Source organism: Larus michahellis, chromosome 2 (genome assembly GCF_964199755.1).
Source record: "Larus michahellis chromosome 2, bLarMic1.1, whole genome shotgun sequence".
In the NCBI taxonomy this organism is placed as follows: Eukaryota; Metazoa; Chordata; class Aves; order Charadriiformes; family Laridae; genus Larus; species Larus michahellis.
Window position 1 is genome coordinate 33,037,844 of NC_133897.1, and position 22,053 is coordinate 33,059,896.

General features: G+C 36.7%; 1 protein-coding gene across 2 annotated transcripts in view; it reads right to left on the reverse strand.

Annotated features, from left to right (window-relative positions):
* The window catches only part of CRPPA (CDP-L-ribitol pyrophosphorylase A), a 117,968-nt gene that overhangs the window by 80,505 nt on the left and 15,410 nt on the right, over nucleotides 1-22,053 (reverse strand). For both annotated transcript variants that reach the window (XM_074574795.1, XM_074574796.1), the window contains exon 3: nucleotides 11,588-11,737. In XM_074574795.1, the coding sequence (XP_074430896.1) occupies nucleotides 11,588-11,737 (150 nt within the window). The remainder of the gene's footprint in view (nucleotides 1-11,587; nucleotides 11,738-22,053) is intronic.

Here is a 22,053-nt window from a genome sequence, read left to right on the forward strand (position 1 = left end):
TTTACACTTCGGCAACCACTGGCTGCATCTCCATTTTATTCTTCCATGTAAATCCATTCTATAACAGTATCAGAACACTTGCAATTAAAATGCGTAACTAATTAACAATAGCAGCTTTATGATTTTTCCAGATCCTCACAAATCAAGTCTTCACTGCTGAAGTGCCAGAGTACGTCATGAACATTCATCATCAGGAACATTTTACTAAATTAAAAAAGAAGCAGGCACAAGCTCTGCTGAACCTGAATTGCCCTATTTTTACCATATTTTATAAAGAATCATTTTGCCATGTTCATTACCAAGGAAACCAAAAAGCACTGAATCCAGTAGTGGATTTGCAGCAAACACTCAGTCTACAGCAATAAGCCACAGCTAAATGAGGAATAGTTGAAGCAGCAAACAGAAGGAGGAAACACATGAACAAGGAAACAGTGAGATTAATGTGCGTTCGGATAAGCTCATCTCCGAAACAATTTCCATTGTAGTTAATTATTAAAACTGCTGTGACATACACCCAGATGCAGTAGTGCTTCACAATGAAGAGAATAAAGATAACGCAATTTACGCTGTTACAGAATTAAGCAATCCTGGTTTTCTACACCTCTGTATCTATACCCCAACACCTTCCACTGCAGCAACTGCAAGTGCCCTCTCCGTACATGCCATGATTCCCCTGCACTCTACCATCAGATCCCCTGAAAAATTCCTGACCGCCCATTGAAATATTTTGGTACTCAAGTTGCTTCCCAGTCCACTAAATACCCATTAAAGAACTTATGCCTTGGTTGGTTCCAAGATCCCATGCGCTAAAAGGTGTATGACCAAGAAGAACAGAAGATAACACCTGAATTCCCATTTCAGCCACAGGGGTGAAGGTCTAAGAGCCTGAAGGCTCTGAGGCTCCAGCCTCCTCTCAGTGAAGACATTCATTGGGGTTTCCTCTCCTCCTCACACTTGCTGATTTTTCAAAAGCATACTGGGACTTAATATCATTGAAATCTCTATGCCTCCATCAATTTTGATTGAAATCATGATCTTAAGGGTCTTTTCCAACCTAAATGATTGTATGAAATTGAACAAAATGTGCAATTAAAGGTTTTAAGTATTATTGAGACAAGGGCTAAAAACAAATAATGCCTTCAAGTATCTTTTTAATAGTAAAAGTTACAAATGAAAGAGTAATTTTGCTTCTTCCCTTTCTGGAACAAATGTCCTGGGTCAATGAATGCCGTCCACAGTGCCCTCACCAGCAACATGTTCCATAATCCTGCTTTCCCTATCACTTTTTAAAGTTTTAACTACTAGCAAAGGCTGGGGATAACTCCACTTTTTTCTTTTTGTTTTATTTAAATGTGTATTTGAATGACAAACTCACCATCACAATATATAAAAGCAGAAACTCAGTGGTATTCAGAAATGCATATGAATGCAGAGAACAAGTATTTACATCAAAGTTTGCACTTCACCAAAAGGGTTATCAAACATTAGAACAGGCTGCCCAGGGAAGTGGTTGAGTCACTATCCCTGGAGGTATTTAAAGACATGTAGATGTGGTGCTTAGGGACATGGTTTAGTGGTGGACTTGGCAGTGATAGGTTAAAGGTTGGACTCAATCTTAAAGGTCTTTTCCAACCTAAATTATTCTATCACTAAAGCCTACTCTTTAAGTCTTAACCTTATTCTGGCTGCTACTGCTTCCGTCTGCAAAAGGAGAGGTCCAAACAAACCAATCATCTTGTAAAAGAAGTACATGTGCTTGACTTTACACTGAAAACATAAAAACACTATTATTTTGAAAAACCCTAGGGGGAAAAGTACAGCTTTGCTATTAAGGAATAAAAACTTAATCAAGAATAATGGAGGTGCTTTGCCAAGGAAAAAAGGGTACTGGTAGGCACAAACAAGAAATGTCAAGGGTTGTGTTTACAACCCCAGTTTAGTGGGAAGGAGAGGTTCTTTTTGGTGGAAGCCTTTCCTTCATCCCTACTCAGAATCACACAAAATGCACCTGACTGTGCTGCTGGAGAGCTCAAAGTCATTTCCCTTATGGTGGAATCAGGGTGAAAGTCAAGTCACATGCAAGGGCACCTGCTGGACCTCATCATTTGCAGTGTGGAGACAAGCTCCCCTGGCAGCCAGGGCTCTAGGCATGCATTGTGTCCACAAGACTGGCAACTGGGATGAATATCACTCCTGGTAAAGTCCCAGTTTACACATACAATCCTGAAACATTAACAGATCATCAAATATGAAACCCCAGTCTTTCCCTTTTAGTGCCACACTACTAGATATATTCTTAGTATTACTACAACAAAGTCCACACAAACTAGCATAATGAAAATGAGAATGCAAAATAGGTGAGAATAAACAATGGTCCTGGTATGAAGATGAAATACTTGATGCAACAAAGAGCTAGTTATTCATCAGATTGGCTTCATAAACTGGTCCAGAGTAACCATGAGACAGTATAGATTTTCTGACATCAGAAAAGGACACAGGAATCATTTTGAGCATGCAGCTGAACATGGAATTTCAGACTTCATATACAATTTCAGCTTTTTTAAAAAGTCATATTTCAGTTACAATGTCAAGAAGAAATAAGAAAATGTTAATATTCTATGTGACAAATCAAAATACTTTGATAGCACTCATTGTTTACACTTTAAAAAATTATCTTGCAAGTTGGAAAAATACTTGGAAAAGAGTTATATGGACAAGACAAAGACAAAAAAATCTTGTCCCAAGGTAGAAAACTACAGATTGTTTACGTTATTCTAAGAAAATATAAAGAAGTGATTGTTCACATTCTTCCCATAAAGAGACTTCTAAATATATCAAGTTCTAAAATTAAACAACCAACAGAGAATTTAATTAGGCTTAGAAGCAGAGGTGAGCCAAATTCAGGTGAAGTTAAAACGCATTTTTTTTTAACAAAAAACTTACTTTTTTTTTAACAGATAATATTATGCACTCTTGGAACAATTTACTTAAGAGAATCACCTCTTGGCATTATGCAAGATCATAAACGGTCCTTTTCCTTGCCATTTGATACACTAACCTGTCATAGCTAAGACATTAAAAGCTCTAGCACCACTACCTTGTTTTCCTCTTTGCTCTCTCAAAACAAGCAGCAGATGACAATTTAGATGGGTGGTCTCCCATATGCTGGATACGGTGATTCTCGCTCAGTATTCAGCATTTTTTTGAGCCTGTGCCAAACGGGTAATTCTTGTGGATACAGTACACTTATCAGGGTAAATCCAGTAATGCTTACAACAATACTCTCATAATCCAGTCTAATTTCCAATTTGAGTAATTGCAGTGTGTCTCCCTAACATACACCCTCCAAATTATATCTGAACACAAAGTACTTTTTCACTGCTCCAGAGATGCTAGATTTCACCCAGGGTGCGGCAGCTTTGCACCACAGCACCAACAGTTCCAAGAGCTAATATGTGAATTCGCAAAGTGCTTTGAGATCCTACAGGATGAGGAGTGCCATAAAATGGAAGTAATTATCCCATTAGCAAAAAAACTTTTAATTTTTTTCTCATGCAAGGCATTAGAATTTCTCCAAACATTCTTGTGGCAGAAATTAATTAGGGCAAGGTGGGGATTCATACAATATCCTGGCTCTACCATTGCGCCAAAGAACTAATCAAGTACAGAGCTATCTAAACTAGCATAGTTTTCTCAACAGACCACCAATCTAGCTTCAGGTTTTGAATAAATGAAAGCATGACTGACAAAATTCATTTAGTATATTTATCCTGAAAAGAATTCTGTAGAGTTGGGTAGGTTTTAAGGATACAGAAAGGGAAAAAAAAAATCTGTTTCTCTAAATCTCAGAACAACGCTGCTAGGGTAAAAAGATACCACATGAAGTAACTCTAAAATCTCTTTGGAAAACATCTCAGAACTACAACCTAAAGACTTCACAAATTAGGATATTCATTTAGGTGAGGCTGACAACCCTGTATTTAAGCAACAATCTGCATACATCAGCCTGAAGATAAATGAAGAAAGGCAGATCAAAATCCTCTGCAAAACTGCATTATCTAAAAATTAGCTCCATTGCAATTTTGCATCAACACAAAAAAATTACCAATTTTCAGCAGGAACAAAATGAAACAGAACTCAGGTTCTACTGAAGTTCTAAAGAAATAATTTTTTTTAATGGAAATAAAACCAGAGAAAAAAATCCAAGCTGAAATGGACCACAACAATGAAAGGGTGCTGTTAATAAAGTAAACACTTCTCATGTAAGGGGAAATTAAATGCTGGGTTTTCTTTCCACATTTAGGACATACACAGATATCCTTATCAATCATTCAGATCTAAAATCCTAATGACCTATGGAGAAATCAGCAGAAAGGCTTCCTTTGTTAGGTTATTTCATATGCTTAGATGGCACATTGAAAAGCTCACAGATATTCCCTATCTTGATACTAGTATACCGCTTACTAAAATCTGTATTATTATACCATCAAAGGACCTGGAGTAGGAATTTCAACAAACTGAAATAATCCATGCTACTTTACTACTCAGCCAAGCAGGCTGATTGGAAAAAATCAAGTAGGTAGCTACACTAAAACTATAATTACCTCTTACATTTCACAGGCAGACGGAAGTATGCTGCCTTTAGGACTCCACACAAAAAAGAGCACTGGTGTGTAGTACTGTCCTCATACATATCATACAAGTAGTAGATTACTATTATTTTAGCTAGCTCTTGTCTAATTCACGAATCACTTCTTGATTCAATATTTCAGAATACAGTTGATGAGAAGGAAGAAAACCCACAGACACAAACTGGAATGCAGAATTAGGAAAAAACCAAAACAATGATGCTACATGGCATATATGTAGAAGACCTGAACATACAACTATAAAATACAAAAGTAAAGTGGGTGACCAAAGCTGAGGATGAAGGAAGTGGATCTCCGTAGACACACACAGAGAGCACGTAGAAACCACAAAACACATTTGAAGAAGAATGAGGTAAAGTGACCACCCTTACAGCATAATACACTTAATAAAAGATGTCTGATGCTTTTTAAAAAAGATGAAGGACACAAAACAACCCATTATAGCTTATGATAAAATCTATATATCTTACCTACTTCTTGTCGTATGTTAAAAACGATGGTGATCTCTTTTTCAGTGTTTTCACACTACAAAAACAAACAGCTCTGACCCCTGTCACCAATCCATGATTGAGTAGCATCAGGCAAAAAGATTTTTTCTCCAAGCGAATGTTTACAGAAGGTAAATGTTAAGCTGTTCAGCCATGCCACAATTTCACGTGCCACAAATTCACCAAAATTTCCTATTTGGTGAATATTTAAAAAAAATAATTTGAGGTGCCTTGAAGATTCAGACATCTTTAGCCTTAGGAGCAAGGTGAGCAGTGGGTTTTTTTTCCAGGATTCCAGTTAGACTTAAATGCCCAAATTCTGCCTCACTTACATTTTGACCCTTCAGTCCTTTTTCTGAATCTGACCCTTGCTCCCAATGTTGCCAAGGTTTTAGCCAACAATTTGTCCGCTACTGTTCATTTAATCGCCTGTTGCTCCTGGCAATGTTAATTTGACACACATTGATTTCTTTAACAAAGAATGAACCCACAGGAAAATCCCCAAATCAGTCTAGACATTTTGCCTCGAAGGACTTGCCTGACCTATGCCAAAATATTACTAAACTGCTACAGCTGACTCCACTTTCCGCTACAGAGGATACTAAAATGCTTCACACATGTTTGAAGAAGAATCCCAGTAATGTTGTGCCCTTTCAAAAAGCACTTCAGAAGTTTACAAAATCCACATGGAATACACTCCCTATTATTTACATACAGAAAAGACAATACTTTGAGCAAATACTTCTACAATGGGCCTAACAATAGCCAACTTACTTCCTTTCTTACTCTGGCAAAATATTCCCTGAACATTCTCAGGGGTTTGTTAGATGAGAACAATTTTGGGATTTCCTTTTCTTCTGCTGAGGACCAGGTTGGACAGTTTGCAGAATATCTCTTCTCCCCATCTCAACCCCATCTGGGGACATCTTGTAATGATTTTTTTGGGGAGTGGAAGAACATCTGCCTCCCAGAATGCAGCATCAAAGTATTTGCATGATTCTCCCTGACACACTATTATTTTGTATCTTGTCATTACTATGCTTATATATAGCAACTCTCTCCTATGCGGGTAGATGCTGTAATGTCCTATAAGTAAATGTGATTGCTTATTATCCAAAAAGTGGGTAATGCTGGCTACGAACAGATGTATTAATTCAGTCTAGTCCCAAAAAGTACTAATCTCTACATAGTTTCTACATAGATTAGATAGAATCCCTACGGTCAGTCTGTCCTGTGTGGATATCTGTAAGGAGGTTATAGACATGCATCAGAGAAACATCTCTAAACATGTTGAAGCTCATCCTCCTTCAATTAATATTCCTGCTTCCTGTTCCTTTTTTTTTTTTAGGTTTTTTTTCAGCCTCATTGTTCTGAGTAGCTAAATATAAACTTCCATAATCTACAAAAGGTCTACTATCAACAGATAATTAAACTAAATACATATGCAACACAAACACCCCCAAAAAATGGTGTAGCTTTTGTGGCAAATTTTCCCAGGTACAGAAGATCTTGAAGCTAAGTGTAAAACAATGTATAAAAGATTACCAGAAAAAAAAATGTGTATCAAAATAATTTTTTAAAATTAAGATTGTTATAAAACTATCACTCTATCTTTAAATAGTGATCAGACTTTGCCATGCTACCCACATGTGAAGGATTCCTGCAGAATAGCATTCTAACAGGTCTCACCCTTTCTTCAGCTGCGTGTAGCTCTTCCCCCTTACAAGGTCTTCTGCTTCAGCAGGCTGGTCACACAGGTGGGCAATTCTATTGCATCCCCAGCATTCATGCTGATAACTCTCTAACCATCATATCATCTTCCCTAGGCTTTTATTTACGTCTCTGTCACAGAAGCTAGCCAGGATCTTCTACATACCACTCCTCTTCTGCTTTTCTTTTCAGTTGTTTCTCTGCCAGATCAGGAAAGGCAAAACTTTTTAATTGTTCCTGCTACCTTCCTTACTTTGGCAGATACATTACGAATACACAATGCTTTGTTAAGTTTGGGTATTTCAGCCCTTGCATACAGTGGCTGTATTACTTTGTACACTAACGTGACACAACACAACAAGATGCTTTGTGTTAAAGACAAAAGATCTCCAAGATCTCTTCATTTCACAATATGTCAGAAACAAGTATTACAGAAATCAGTCTCAGCCTACTCTGATTAAAGGAAAAAGGTAGTCTACCTGACTTCCTGATACTCTAATTCCTAAAAGATACTGCTCCAGGGGAACACTTCTAGTAAGTGAAGTCCTCCCCCACCCTCCTCCTCCCAGGCTTACAGGATCATACTTCACATTTGCTCCTATTAAATTTAAAATGCTGAACAGAAACATGAAACTACCTTAAGCAAAAATGAACAAGTCTGGTCTAAGGAATTTATCCTTTATTTGCTATCTTTGGAAAGGGTGGATTTTCAATTAACACAAACTTTTCTTATTTCCCTTAGGGCTGATAAGAATAGAAAAGAAACATGCATTTCCAAAGATCAGGAATTTAATTCTTATTAACCTAAAAAAAAGAAAATCCAACTGTCTGTTTATCCCAGGTAGGTTAGAATTTAAATAAATCATGGGTTCTGCGATTTTACAACTTTTCCATGTGTTTTACTAGTTATTAGAGATTTGCATTTTTTATTTTAAAAAGTTTAACTTGTCTACTACTTGTCCACTTCAGTAAATACTGAAGGTTAATGGAATGCTTCATTACATTGTGCAGGAAACAAGAGCTCACAAATTAGGACATACCAGAACTAAGAGTACTGATACAACATTATGTTTATCCTCTTAACACATTTATCTGGCCTTTTACCCAACACCCCAACGAAAACCCCCAGCAAAGGTAAAACCTCCTGCCTGTGAGATACCACATGCTTTATAAAGTTCTGTCCCTCCTTGCAGCTGTTTGCATCTGTCACTTGTCCACCTTGTGTCAAGTATGCATCATACAAATAAAAGCTTTAATTTTTACAAATTTATAATTTTGTAACTTACACATTTTGTAAATTTAACAAATTGAAGGGGATGAAAGCAGTGCTGTACTTCATAAGAATATGTGATGAGGAGGCATATAGATGATGAGCGACACAGTGAGACTCACAGGCACATGTAAGGAGGCCTGTATAATTCATCCGTTTCTCACCTCAGGACCATCCCAATGACAAATTCCTAAATCCTACTACAAAGTGGAGGCATCAGAATACTTCACTGAAAGAGAAGTAAACAGCTGTTTTCCCATGCTTCCTGTAACCAACTGAACACAGAGACTTGCAACAGAAAGCGTTAAGCAGAGTTACATACAGGGGTATGGAAGTGACGAAGAATGCTTGTTTTAATGAGCTCTCAAAGTCGTTATAAAGACAACAGAGTGCACACAATTTTTGAGCAACAAAATTGTAAAAGGTTTCAATAGTCCTACCATAATGCTGAGAATTTAATAGTTATGATGTCAGAAATCTTGATGTCATCACAGTTAAAGCAGAAAGCAACATTCATCTGAACAAAGAAGATCTATTTGGAATACGCATTTTCTAGGCAACAGAGAAGAGGTAAGAGTGAAAAATAAATTGAGATCCAGCACACAAAAATGAGATGCATCACAATGAAATGCATGCAAACAACTTGGCTGAACGTCCTCAAGATCTGTGCCGGATTTTTGGCACCAAATGCAAAGGGAATTCGCTGTAGTACACATATATTTTAAGATAATATTGTAAACCAATCTTTGGTATTTGTTGTATCTACTTCAATTACTTTGATGTACAAGACATGTATTTTTCCCCAAATCATTACTATAATTTTTTAAATCAAGTAAGAAATGTAAAAAGTTTTCTAAGGAAATGACTTTTCATTTTATAAAGATCATACAAAAAATATTTTTACATATTTTAATAGTGGTAATAGCTTATTCCTTTCCAGTTCTAAATACACTTGAAACAGCAATAAAAGGAGGAGTACTAGTCTGCTCTGCCCAGATCAGTACCAGACAAAAAAAGCAAAAAAGACTATAGACGGCAAGCCTGTAAGGATCAGAGAACTGACCTTTAATTGAATGTTGCAACTTAGTGGTCAAGATGCTCAGAGATCTTACATTCATGAAAAAGAACACACCTGGAAGTAAACTCTCTAAATCTACCTACTCATATCAGACGATGCATTTAAACACAGACAGAGTTTAAAAGCAGTATTCCACGTGACCCACAATGTAACTGAAAAGCCTATGTTATTTGAAGCAACAATTCAAATGGACAGTTCCTTTCTAAAGAATGCATGTTTGACTGTTGTTTTTCCCCATGCTGCTGTTGCATAAAGGTCACAACTGTATAAAATACACAGGAGTGGGGATCATGATCCCATGCTGAGTCAGCCAAAATGAATTCCATTCCCAGCTTTGTGAATGACTTCCAACAAGAGTAACACAATTATTTTATTTGTTTTTTTTTCAGATGGACAATGATACTTACCTACTTCATCAGGTTGTTGTGGGAACTAATGATGGGTATGTTAATATTTAGGAAGTATCACAAGCTGTATCCATTTCTACAAAAATCCGTCCTACAGTAGCTTGACTAAGTTTTTCAGGACAACCATTATCTATCTTTTTTTATGTGCTTGTACAGTTCCCAGAACAATAGGGTCTTAATCCTTGACTTGGACAGCTAGGCACCATTGAAACATAAATAATTAGCAAACAATATGAGTTGAGAGGTTTAGCAAAGTGTTATCCTTCCCAGAGCTCCAAGGCACAGAGCATTTAAATGACCAGAATCTAGCCAATGCAAAGGGAACTGGGGACAAGGAACCATAGCCCTGGTTGCTTGCTAACAACTTTGGTGGCTTGTTCTTGAAAGAGCAGGGATACAAAAAAGAAGACTGATGGAATTCATATGTAAGAAGAGAACACTATTCAGAGGAGCACAGGGACTGCAAATACAGTTGCCTTTTGAACAAGGCATTTAGGGCAAAAGCTTCTCATGTATTTGCCAGCTGTACCATATCTGCAAAATAAGAGCAAACACAGTAAGAAAAAATAGGGGTTTGTTTTGGGTTGGTTGTTTGGTTTTTTTTTGAGAAGCAGCACATAAACATGCAATTTGCCAAAAGAGATACACATCAATAAGAAAGAAACAGTTGTATAACCAACAGTAGCTGTTGCCTCTTGAGATGTGTTCTATGCACATATGTGCTGCCTCTATCACGAGTATGCCCACTACATTCAAGCCAGTCTCAATTAGAAGTATCAGCTGTGTGTTACCATATACACCAAGAACATCCCCCTGCTTTCCATCAGAAGTAAAAAGGTCAGAGCTACTCCAATCACTTGAGTAGCCCTTCATCTTGGACAGCACTTCATCATCTAAGAACAGCTTTAAGTATCAAGCATAAAAGGTATGACGTGGAATTTGTGCCAGTGTTTCTAAGTAAAACAATTAAGCAACTGTTTCTCCTTCATTGCCTGTCCACACATTCGTTCTGTTGTTGGTGACTTCTAAGCTACGTACTCTCTGAGGGTGGATATCAGTAATTTGGGCCTGTTTCCTCTAGAAATGAAAGACTGATGGGAAGCATGACTGTCAGCATTGCTGGAGTGAAAAATAATTCCTTCCAAGTGACAAATGAAGAAATGCTCTGCTTCCAGTCAGTCTGGAAGATACCTGGAGGACAGACAATCTCCACAAGGTGATGAATGAAAAGGAAGCAGAATGCTGAGACGAAAGCCTGGAGTGTTTCCAGTAAACTTTGAATGCAGGGTGGGGCAAATAAAAGCAGTCTTCAAGAGGGATAAAGGCAAAAGAGTCACGGTTTAATACACTACCCACAACTTTTATCTTCTTAAATAAAGATGATGTTAAAGCAATATATTATAAAAACAAAACAAAACAAAATGGAGAATTGCAACAGAGACTAAGTAAATATTATTTTCAGACACTAATCAAAGTACGTACAATACACATGCAAAACAAAACAAATTAAACACTTATTTACCTAGACGTATCAAGTTAATATTATCCCAGTATTTTAGAACACCCTCTATCCCATCATATTATTATATGTCGTTATCACACTGTGCATCCAAAATTTTTTTATACTGTCAGTCAACAACACATACTTAATACAAACCTAACTTTAAACATATTAACCCACTCACTTAAGTGATCTACTTAATGCGCAATAAAAATTAAAGCAAATCTGTCTTTCCAATAGTTTAGACCCCTCTCCCTGTCTTGTATTTGGCAGTTTGATAATTGAAAAACTTGAATATATTAGAATTATAAACCATTTTTATCAAAAGACTAGAGAGAACTAATATGCATACAGTTTGATGTGATCTGAAATAGATGCTGAAACAGATGTCGAATCTCTATTTTTGAAAGAAAAGAAATAAAAGTTATTTCTTTTTTTAACCAAAGTAAATGGAAAAAAGTCTTAGAAAGTCTCACAGTCTTACCTGTTGGTATGCCTCATAGATTATATCAAACAAGAAAGCCTGAGGCATTTCACTAGCTCTGTATCTGGCACGTTCCAATGAGTGGTCTAAACAGCCATCTGCAGCACAGGCAATAACAGTAGAAACTAGGGGACGAATTGCTCCAGCTGCCTGTGAAACAAAACACAGAGAGGCCTAAATGCTCTTAATATTAATGTATATTAGATAGCTGCAGTCAAAAAAAGTAAGAGCTTTAAAATACATTTTCTACTTATTTATCTTTTCTATATCTCATAATACATAAGTCATATTAGTTTGTATAAGCCTAACATGAATATAGCAACAGAAGATTGTATAAGTACACACTGAGGGCCAATTCACAAAAAAAATAATCTTAAATCCTTCATGTACTGCAAATACATGTACAGATCTGAGATGTTAATTTTTCAGACTTTCTTCTATATACATATTAGGTGGTTTCTGTGAGGACAGTTCTAGGCCTATTCAGATATCAAACAGCAGGAGACACACCTGAGAGGTCTTGGCAACCCACAACACCTCTTGCTTTCACAGATTTCAATTTGGCTAAACTGCTTAGAATTAAGCAACAAGAAAAGTTTCAGAAAATTGAGCTTGTTCCATGTTGAATTCACCATGTTAAATGCTGCGCAATCACACTACACCAGTGAAGTCACTGGGAACACGCTATATACATCAGAAAGTATTCAATATCCAGCAGCACTGTGCACCAGAACAGATATTTAAATGCTTATATTTCAGTTTTAGTTTTGCTTAAATTTGAAACCAATTAAACATGTATCTTTGATCTTTTCACCAATATAAAGTATTAAAGATCTATGGCATCTCTGAAATAGAGCTCCTCTACCTGGTTTTAGTCACTTTGGTAACAGCAAGTTACCCACATTCCATCAGCCACTTATAAAATGCTCAGATGAGCTTCATATGAAGCTAAAGGCAACTGGGGCAAGAGTTGTTCATACAATAATGAAGAAAAGGATGCAATGGCAGAACATTGCTTATCAAGTCACAGGGCAAAAAGCATGCTCCCTAACAATGCTAACCACTGAAAATGGCGTCCTTACACTATACTGTTTATTGTCTATTTAAAAGAATAATTGATGCTGTTTCAAATCATTTGAATTACCCAACATCTTAAATCAGTATACCTAGAAAACCACTCCCAGTGGTGAATTCTGACATTTTTCACAGCAGCCACAGAAGATCTTCTGAGGTCTAGTGAACTTTGACACAGGAAAAAAAACAGGTCTCATCACATAAAATAAGAGTGCTCTTATTGTTGATTTCATTCGTCTTCTGTTGGCAAATCCTGCCTTCATACATACGAGTCCTGTCCATTCGTAGAAGATTTCTGACCTCAGATAAGTACACAGTGGCAGAATGAGACACCAAAACTGAGCCCAAAGTTTTTTTCCTCTCAGAAAACAAAGAACTTGTTGTCTTCCCTCCCCCTTTCACACTACTGAACAATAAAACAGAGGAATGCAGTCAGTGTGTTAAGCACTTTATGAGCTCTAAAATACAGTTTCTTAGTTCATTCTTTTACAGAATGAGGACAGAGATGTGAACCAATTTCTCATGCCCAAGAAGTTCTGATGCATGAGCTACCAGGGCAGGGAGAAGGGAGAGAAAAGATTCAAAAGATTCGTATGATAAGAGAAATACCTGAACAACTTTCTCAAAATCTGAAAAGAACTTTTTCTTTCTAATACATGGGAAGACATATCTATATAAAACACTACATGGAGCAAAATACTATCATCCAAAGGCAAAACACAGTTCAGAATGATCAGCGAGAATTGTGAAATCACAGAACTGTCTGTAAAGGACCTCGAAAGGTCATCTAGGCCATCCTTCTGTCCTAGGCAGGATCAATTTTACTTCTGTAATAGAAAATACAAACCAACAAAACTAACCATCACTATAATTTTAGTAATATATGAATGTATGAAATGAGGAGTAAATTTAACAGATGTACTTTGAGGAAAAGCTGTGCAGAAGCAGAAGTAGAGAGACTCAATTATCTGCAACCTGCCCCTCTCTATTTTCTGATTCCAGGACATGGACTATTACCTCTACATCCCAGCTGCTGGGCATTTGGACTGCGTTATTCTGCTCTGCTGTCATATTTTAATTGGTGTCACACACACACAAAAAATTAAAAAATTAAAAGGTCATGGGAAAAGAGACAGAGCAACATGCTAGCCACAGCTTTTCTGTAATTAGTTAAGTCTATTTGATTTTTATTTTTTTTTCTGAAACAGTTACCATTCCAAAAAAACAGTTAGCAATAGAGGATTTCTTAGGCTGATCCAATATTTTATTACAGTTTTTAACAATCATGTCATGTTACATTTTAAGCATAAAACAGGCCAAGAGAATACAATGTGACTTGCATAACCAAATCTCACAAGTGAAACACGCACTCTGAGGAACAAAAAACCAAACTGCAATTCTAAATAAGATTGAAATACTCAAAATTATATTCTTAAAAGAGCTCTGAAACACATTGTTTTCTCGACATCTGGTTTATTGCACAATAAAAATTCATGAATGTCTGTATCTGTATCTTTGTGACAATACTGAACCACATCTCCTGCTCTGCTGAGGCCTAGCTTTACCAGAAGATTCAGGAAGATCTAGTTTCTAATAAATCCAAACATGCAATTTTTTAAAATACCCAATTTTCATGGCACCTAAAATTTAACAAATGGCATTTTTCAAACAACTACAGTTTTGCTCTACGTTACCTCAGAACTGAGTCCAGTGTGGCAGGCTGAGGTTTCTCACCTGTCTTCCCTCCATTTCAATGAGAAATCACTAGTTGGGCACAATAAGATGTCTCCTGCAGCAAGTCCACTCAAACTATACCTGACACTGACTGAAAACATGAAGTTTAATACAAAGAATAAGATTTACGGCTAACTTCTGATCATGCGAAGGAGAGAAATTCTTACTATGTACGCTGTAACAGGACAACTAGCCGTCATTTGATGAGAAAAAATAAAAATAAAAATAAAAATAAAAATAAAAATCAGCTTTTATTCCAAAAAAGGACAACTCAGTCCTTTACAGTCCATTACTACTCTATGGTCTAAAAGCAGAATGCAGAGCTCTAGTACTTACTAAAGCCAGAAAGCTTCTACTGCACACAAAACCTCCGTATGATGAGCAGCTGGAGTCCAGCAGCCTTGAATCCATGAGCTAGAGCACACTTGCTAGGGTTCAGCACTGAGTTGAAACCTTAAAATCCTGAGACAAGATACAGAAGCTGGTTGTTTGTTTTGCTTAGTACTGGTTCACCTTTCTGCAGGACCTTTCTCTGTCTCAGCACACAAGGCTGAGGGCTCCCTCAACCAGATGATGTCATCCAACACAGGGCTGAGTTTACCACCTCAGTGACACAAGAACTATATTAGTTCCCAAGGCCACTTTCAGACTGGGTGAAACTGGGATCTAACAAAGGAAAATACTGGCCTGTGTATGCCCTGCGTTTTCATATGGGACAAGAGAGTTGAGTCCCTAAAGCAGGAAACCTTGCATCTGCAGCACTTCTGGAGACATTCTCTAGCTGGCATATGCCGACACAGCTGCCAAACCCAAGCTGGCTTACACAGACCTCACCGCACGTGCTTCTGCTTCCAAAACTGGCTCATGGGTATCTTCATTCATGGTGTAAACATAATATTTGGCATGTAAAAACAGAAGAATTGAGCTGTGAATTTTGTTCTCACATGCAGGCCAAAGAGGGGCACAGTTTAAGATGTATGGCTCGCTCTGCGGTATTTCCTTCTGGTTAGCAGAAGCGTCCTCCCTACTCAGCACAAAGCCTTTCCTGAATTCCAGCTCCTAGCAGTCTTTCAATGAACTGAACAGGGAATTTAGGTACTTAAGACAGTGCTACAGACCACATTTTTTACTTCAGAAACTTAAACATTAGGGCCCATTAGGGTGAATAATACAGTAAGGTACTACCATATCTAAAGGGGTTTTTGCCCCTGATGACTGTGGGGTGCAAATAAAGAACAAAATCATCCAGCTAGTCTACATCTATTCAGTTACAACACCAAATATTTTATTCTTTGCAAGGAATTTCCATGTTGCTTTTCTGGTAATAAATCAGAAACAAAGAACTATTTCCATATTAGTAAAGAGAGTATATAATGAATCTCAGGCATTTGAATTTTATTTTTTCTAATTTGAGAAGCTTTGACTTGCTATTTATGTCAGGAACGTACAGGTATTTGGCCCATCTCTCAGGCAAGAGGTTCAGACATAAATTTAAAAAATGAATAAAACAAAGAAAATCTGTCCTCATTTATAAGTACTTGTTAATGTCACTATAGTTTTACAGATCTTTTTTACACTTTGAATTAGTCTACCACAAAATACAAATCCCGTGAGTCTAAAGCAAGTGCCTGGGCCTTATACTAATATTTCCCTACCCGGAGTACTCATCTTCCAATTTCTAATGATTTTGACCCTGATTCCAAGTAGATTTGCTTTTAAAAATCATACACAAAATGCAGCGTACACCCTTCCTGAATGTAAAGTGGATAGTTAATGGATAGTTCAACTGAATTTCTTTAAATGTCCACTTTACAGCCTTCAAACCACTCCAATACAAGCACTTAGTTTTGGTGAACCTGGTATGTCCAGGAAACGCACATGCTTCTTTCCCTCATTTTTGCATATTTTGTTAAATATATTAGTTAAAGTATTAAAATATCTTTGGGCAAACTTTTAAAACATTCTTTCATAACTTAATAGATATTGAAAAAAATACCGCTAACTGGTTAGTTTTATTTTGCAGACAAAATATTGGATCAAAAAACATCCTTTTAATCTATCATTTCCTTAAAACAACCCTAAAATGTCCTGAGAGCACAGAATTCCACCAACTTCAGTGGAGATGACAGAAAGGTATCTCTCAGAAGCAAGCTCATCCATCCATCTGCTGAAAACTGAACCAGCCTCCAGATGCTTTTAGAAACAAATGTCTTTTTATAACCCGTTTTAAACAGCACAAGTCTGAACCATTTACAAACAGGTTCTCATTTTTGTATTCAGTTTTTTGCATAAGTGCATAGAGCATCGCATACATTCAAGACAAAGATTTGACGGTGACTGAAAAAAAGGTCAGTATAATAGGGTACCATAAGCATTTTCAGTAGATTCAAGGTGTGCTAATCCACCTTTCCGCTAAACAGCAATACTGTATAGTCTCATTTTATCATACTTTTATTCTGACAAGAAATTGTTTAGATGATTGTATTCAGTGAATACATAACCAGGGTCTGTTTTAATTTAAGATAATACAGTCAGTTCAAGGAAAGTAAAATCCAAGCAGTACTGATGACACCTTTTATTACAAAATGAAATATGAGTGTTTAGGCCACAGAAGCCTACATGTAACATAGCAACCTGGCTAATACAATGCAGTATAGCTTATTTTTACTAAATATTCATAAAAACTGGAAAACCCTCATTTTCTTTAAAAAACCAGAACCCATTACAATTTCAAAAAGGACTGGTGGGGAGAGATGGAACTTGTATCACAAGCAAGATACTATCCAGGTTACAAATACCTCCAACACACAGTACATTGTTCAGCTGAGACCAACACTCCACACGTAGAATACAACCTACAAAGAACAAGTTATCAAAGAGACAGAAGCTACAAAAGAGCATGAAAACCAAGACACCCACATCACTGATCTGGTCATTTTTGGTAACCAGAGTTGAAACAGCACAGTACTAAATAGCTGCAAAGCTCAACAAGTTGAATGACAGGGACTAGGAAGAGAAAAAAAAAAAAAAAAAAGCAGTGTCACAAAATCCTTATAAAAAATACCACAACTACAATTCCTTTTGTTTTACAACAGTGTGGTAACAAGCTCAGACAACGACAGATCCTGCAGGCTGGCATACTGAAAAAAAAAAAAGTATGCTACGTCTTTGGCATGCCCCTGTCCCCAGTAGGCCCCAAGTACTCAGGCAGACCCACAAAGTCCACTTACGCAGCCAGTTTGCAACCGTGAACTTCAAGTGAGTGGGAATCAGAGCCTAAAATTTGAGAGTCTAGTCCTAAGTGAGCAGACTCTCCCATCCCTCTAGCATGACTCCCTTCTATTTTTTAATTACACCAACAATACTTTTCTTTTCCATTCATAGCCCCTATCTCCCCTGGAATTAATTTTCCCTATGGTTTCTATCTTCTTGGCTTTCCAGTAGCATTGAATGTACATTTTACATTTCAATCATCCTAAATGCATTAGATTCAGTGGTTTAAAATTACTTAGGAATAGGCCTGATGTCAAACACATACAAGCATAGCTTACGAGTGCTATCTTTAAAAGAATGTCCCTATTCTCATGTTTTTACATTTATATTCATATTTATTAATTTAAATTCTTTAATCAGAGTTGTTTTCAACTCTGACAAGCAAAATACTACTGAACCAAGACTCCCAAATGATTTAGTCACCCTGTCTTAGAAAAAATAAACTTGTCTTGCATACATACACTGGAAATAGAAGTATACTAGAAATACATTTTCATCACTTCAAAGCAGCTGAATTCTTTGAAACTGTATGCTGGAGATTGTGAGGCTAGTCACACTTAGCAGGACAAATACATCCACCTCGTAACTCCATTAAAGTCAATTTTGTAGAGGTGAATTTGGTAAATATACAAACAATTTTATCTTGCTTTTCCATGAAGACAAGGATTGCATTAGGACATTGTTCAACTACATAACAAACATGATCAATGTTAATTTAGACAAGCTAGGTATCTTAACCGTTTCCAAATATGTCCAGGAATGTTTTGTATTAGGTGAAAGATTATTTATATGTTACCAAACACTACCATCTCCTAAGGATTTCAGTCTAGATTAGGTCTGGCTATGAACCAGAGAGAGCAGCTCAGAATAGCTATGATTAATTTCTTCTCCTTTTATTCCACCAAACTGTTTCCACATGTTACTACAGGGAAAGTATTCTTTTACACTGATCAAACTACTCGCCATGAAGGGCATTCACAGCCATCTACAGCATGAAAAAATCCAGAAATAAACACAGTATCTGTGATGCATGAAACAGGTAGAAACATGCATTTCTATTCAGACATCTGCACTCAAGCTAACTGCATCTATGGTAATCAACTTGCTTCAGCCACACTCAGTAATTACCATTTAAGTTACAAGAATTGTCTCTACTGAAAGACCTCTAATTTCGAATTTATCAAGCAATCTTCAAAAATCCAATTATAAGATTAAAATGTTTCATATATTTTAAGAGGATGTTCTTTTCAAATCTTTTATATTGTAAATCTGAAGGGGAGAATATCTAATAAAGTCATATAACTATCTTCGTAAAACAAAGCAATCGGATAATTTCTTCCAATGCACATTCAAGGTATCACATCAAATTATCACACCTCTTTTTATGTTTTCTTTTCTTTTTCCTTTTCTGCATTTTATATGCAGATATTGTCTAGGGTTACATTTTATCTTCTCTATAACCAAAAGTTGTAATCTATGGGAAGTTTTATGATTCCTCTGCAGAGGTGGAATACTTGGGAGTATTTCCTCCTCCAAACTACAGAAATCTCGGCAAAACAATGCCATTTGAATGGAAAAGATCAGGGCATAGACAAAGTAGCGACACAAACTATAAGCTACCACTCCTACACAGAAGTACAGCTGACAACTACAATTTGGCTATATGTGCAAAGTTTTCTAAACTTAGGTGTGAACGCATGCTCAAGCCCAAACTAGCCAAACTTCCAAACCGAACTGATTCAAGCCTGCACATTGTCCACAGAGCTCATAACCTCATGTTGCACCCAGAACCCACCTACTTGCCGTACAGCCAGGCAAGGCAGCAGTCTGGCCGCACGGGTTCAACTCAAACCTGTCACCATCTGCCCCCGTAACTCCTTCTGTTTATGTCATGTCCAAAAGACTCCCCCCAAACCAATAGCTTGGCTGCACATTTCTCTTGAAGGACCAGATATGGCATGCAGTCAGGACTACAGGACAACCAGGATGACTCAGTAAAGAATAGCAGACCACAATAAAGGTAGAGGTACTCTCATTATCATGCAGAAACACAAATCTGAGCCCAGGGCATATCATACTTTCACCTACACTCACACACAGACTCTACCATGTAGCGTAGACATAACTTGTGTGGCAGTGCTGTGGTGGGGACAGCATTCCTTCTACTGACAAACAAGTACAATCCGCAACCTGGGCTGTGTATCCACTAGAGATTAAGGCTGAAGAAAATAAGGTTACCTTCTTTCTGCCAGGTATCTTCATTTCTTTTTAAACAACAAGAATAATTCTTAAATTACCTTATTTTGAATTCTGTTAAGAAAAAAAAAAATCAAAATTCATAGTCATTATCGGCATACCATCTTTGATTCTCATTAGTGAGATAACCACTAAAATTTCTTCTATGTAGGCAGTATCACCAACCAGTCCAATTCCAGCTATTTTGACATATTTGTACTGGCAGCTTTTAATTGCCCAAGGACAGCACTGGTTGAAATGTTAAACAAGCCCAGTGTAAAACACAGATATTAAACCTAATCATCAGCCAGACAAAAAGAAGGTTAATTAGAACAGATGTAAGGAGTTTTGAACACTATGAAAAAAGGCTTGTATGCTAAACTTCACCTAATTTCCTTAAAGTCTGTTTACCCAGCTGGCTAGGAGCAACAGTTGAACTTGCTAAAATTAGGCACATGTTAATCTTAAACCAACACGAGGAAGGAAGAAGTTATAATTGTGTTTATTCCTAGCTGCAAAAGAGGGGATGTTTAATCAGAAATTTAATATACACTTTGATCCAATGTTAATGAGCTGACACTATGTTGTACATTGAACTGACTTCAAAGACACAGGATGCCTTAAACAAATGTAATGTATATTTATGACACTGTTTAAGAAAAAGAAAACATTTCTTCTAATGAGGTCACCTTTATCAGAACACGCTATCTGAGTCAATGGGGATAGTACATGTACATCAAGAAATGTCAGAGCCCCAATTAGCTATAGCAAACTAAAGAAGATTACCGATAACAGAAATTGTCGCTTAAAAATTAAGACTGTACATGTTCTTCTTTACTTTACATAATTCCTGTTCTTTTTTATTTAAAGCATTTACCTCTAAATATCACTTTGATCTAATCAACAACATGCTAAATTCTAAGTGTTATTCTATGGAAAAAGTAAGATTTATCAAAGTAAATAAAAAAGATTTCCCTTAAAAAAACAGGATGATAGGAATATGGACCTGAAAATATGAAGTGGAGGAAGAAAGAACTAGGCTTATCACAGGTTGCAATTTTTCAACCCACAGCACTGAAAACAAGCTCAAGAACATACTGAAAGTAGAAAAGAAGCAAAACCAAGAGTGTACACATGCACTAAAAAAAAGCAAAGAGCGGTACTGCAAAAAACATTACAACTAATTTATGTGAACATTTGATTTCATATTAAAATTGGATTTTTTTTAAAAAAAGCAGATTGAAAATAAGTTTTAAGAACTGACATTTATGTTGCTCTTTGTCCTCGTTTCAGCTGGGACAGAGTTAATTTTCTTTCTAGGAGTTGCTGTGTTTCAGATTCAGTATGAAAGGACTGTCAATAACACATACTGTTTTAGTTGTTGCCAGGCGATGTTTATAGTTTTCAGGGGCTGTTTTTTCAGCTTCCTATAGAAGCTGAGGAGAACCCTAGACAGAATGACAGAATGGCCAATGGAATATTCCATACCACTGATGTCATGCTCAGTATATAAATGGGGTTGGCTGGGGGGTGGGTACTCGCGATCAGTGCTCAGGAAGGTGACAGTTCACTAGATGGTGAAAGTGACCTGTGTCATGATTATTGTTATTGTTATTTTCCTTTTCTGACGTTGTTCTATTAAACTGTCTTTACCTCAACCCATAAGAGTTTTTTCCTTTCCCCTACTTTTCTTGCGGAATGGGGAGGAGCAAGCAGCAGCACGGTTCCAGCTGCTGGTGGAGCTAAACCACGACACTTGTATCATGAATTACTGCCATAAACCAGATTAACTATTTTTAATACAATAAAGGATAAAATTACAAAAGTTAGCAGGACTAAACCAAAATATATATTTTTAATGGTGTCATACAAAGTATACAGCATTTCTTTTAGTGCATTCCTTATCTGTGCATTCCTTGTGAGAAATTCAAGAACGGTCACAGGAGTTCATGTTTTCCATAAATACAATAGTACTGTATATACAATAAAATATATTTTATCATGTTATTAGCCAAATAAGGTCTCATTACCTTAATCAACATATTCAGCTAATTTTTGTCACAGTGCAATAACTGGTAATGTTTAACACATTCTTACTTACTAAGGGTTTCTTTTCTTCTTGATAGATTTTTTTTTTTTAAGGTACTTCA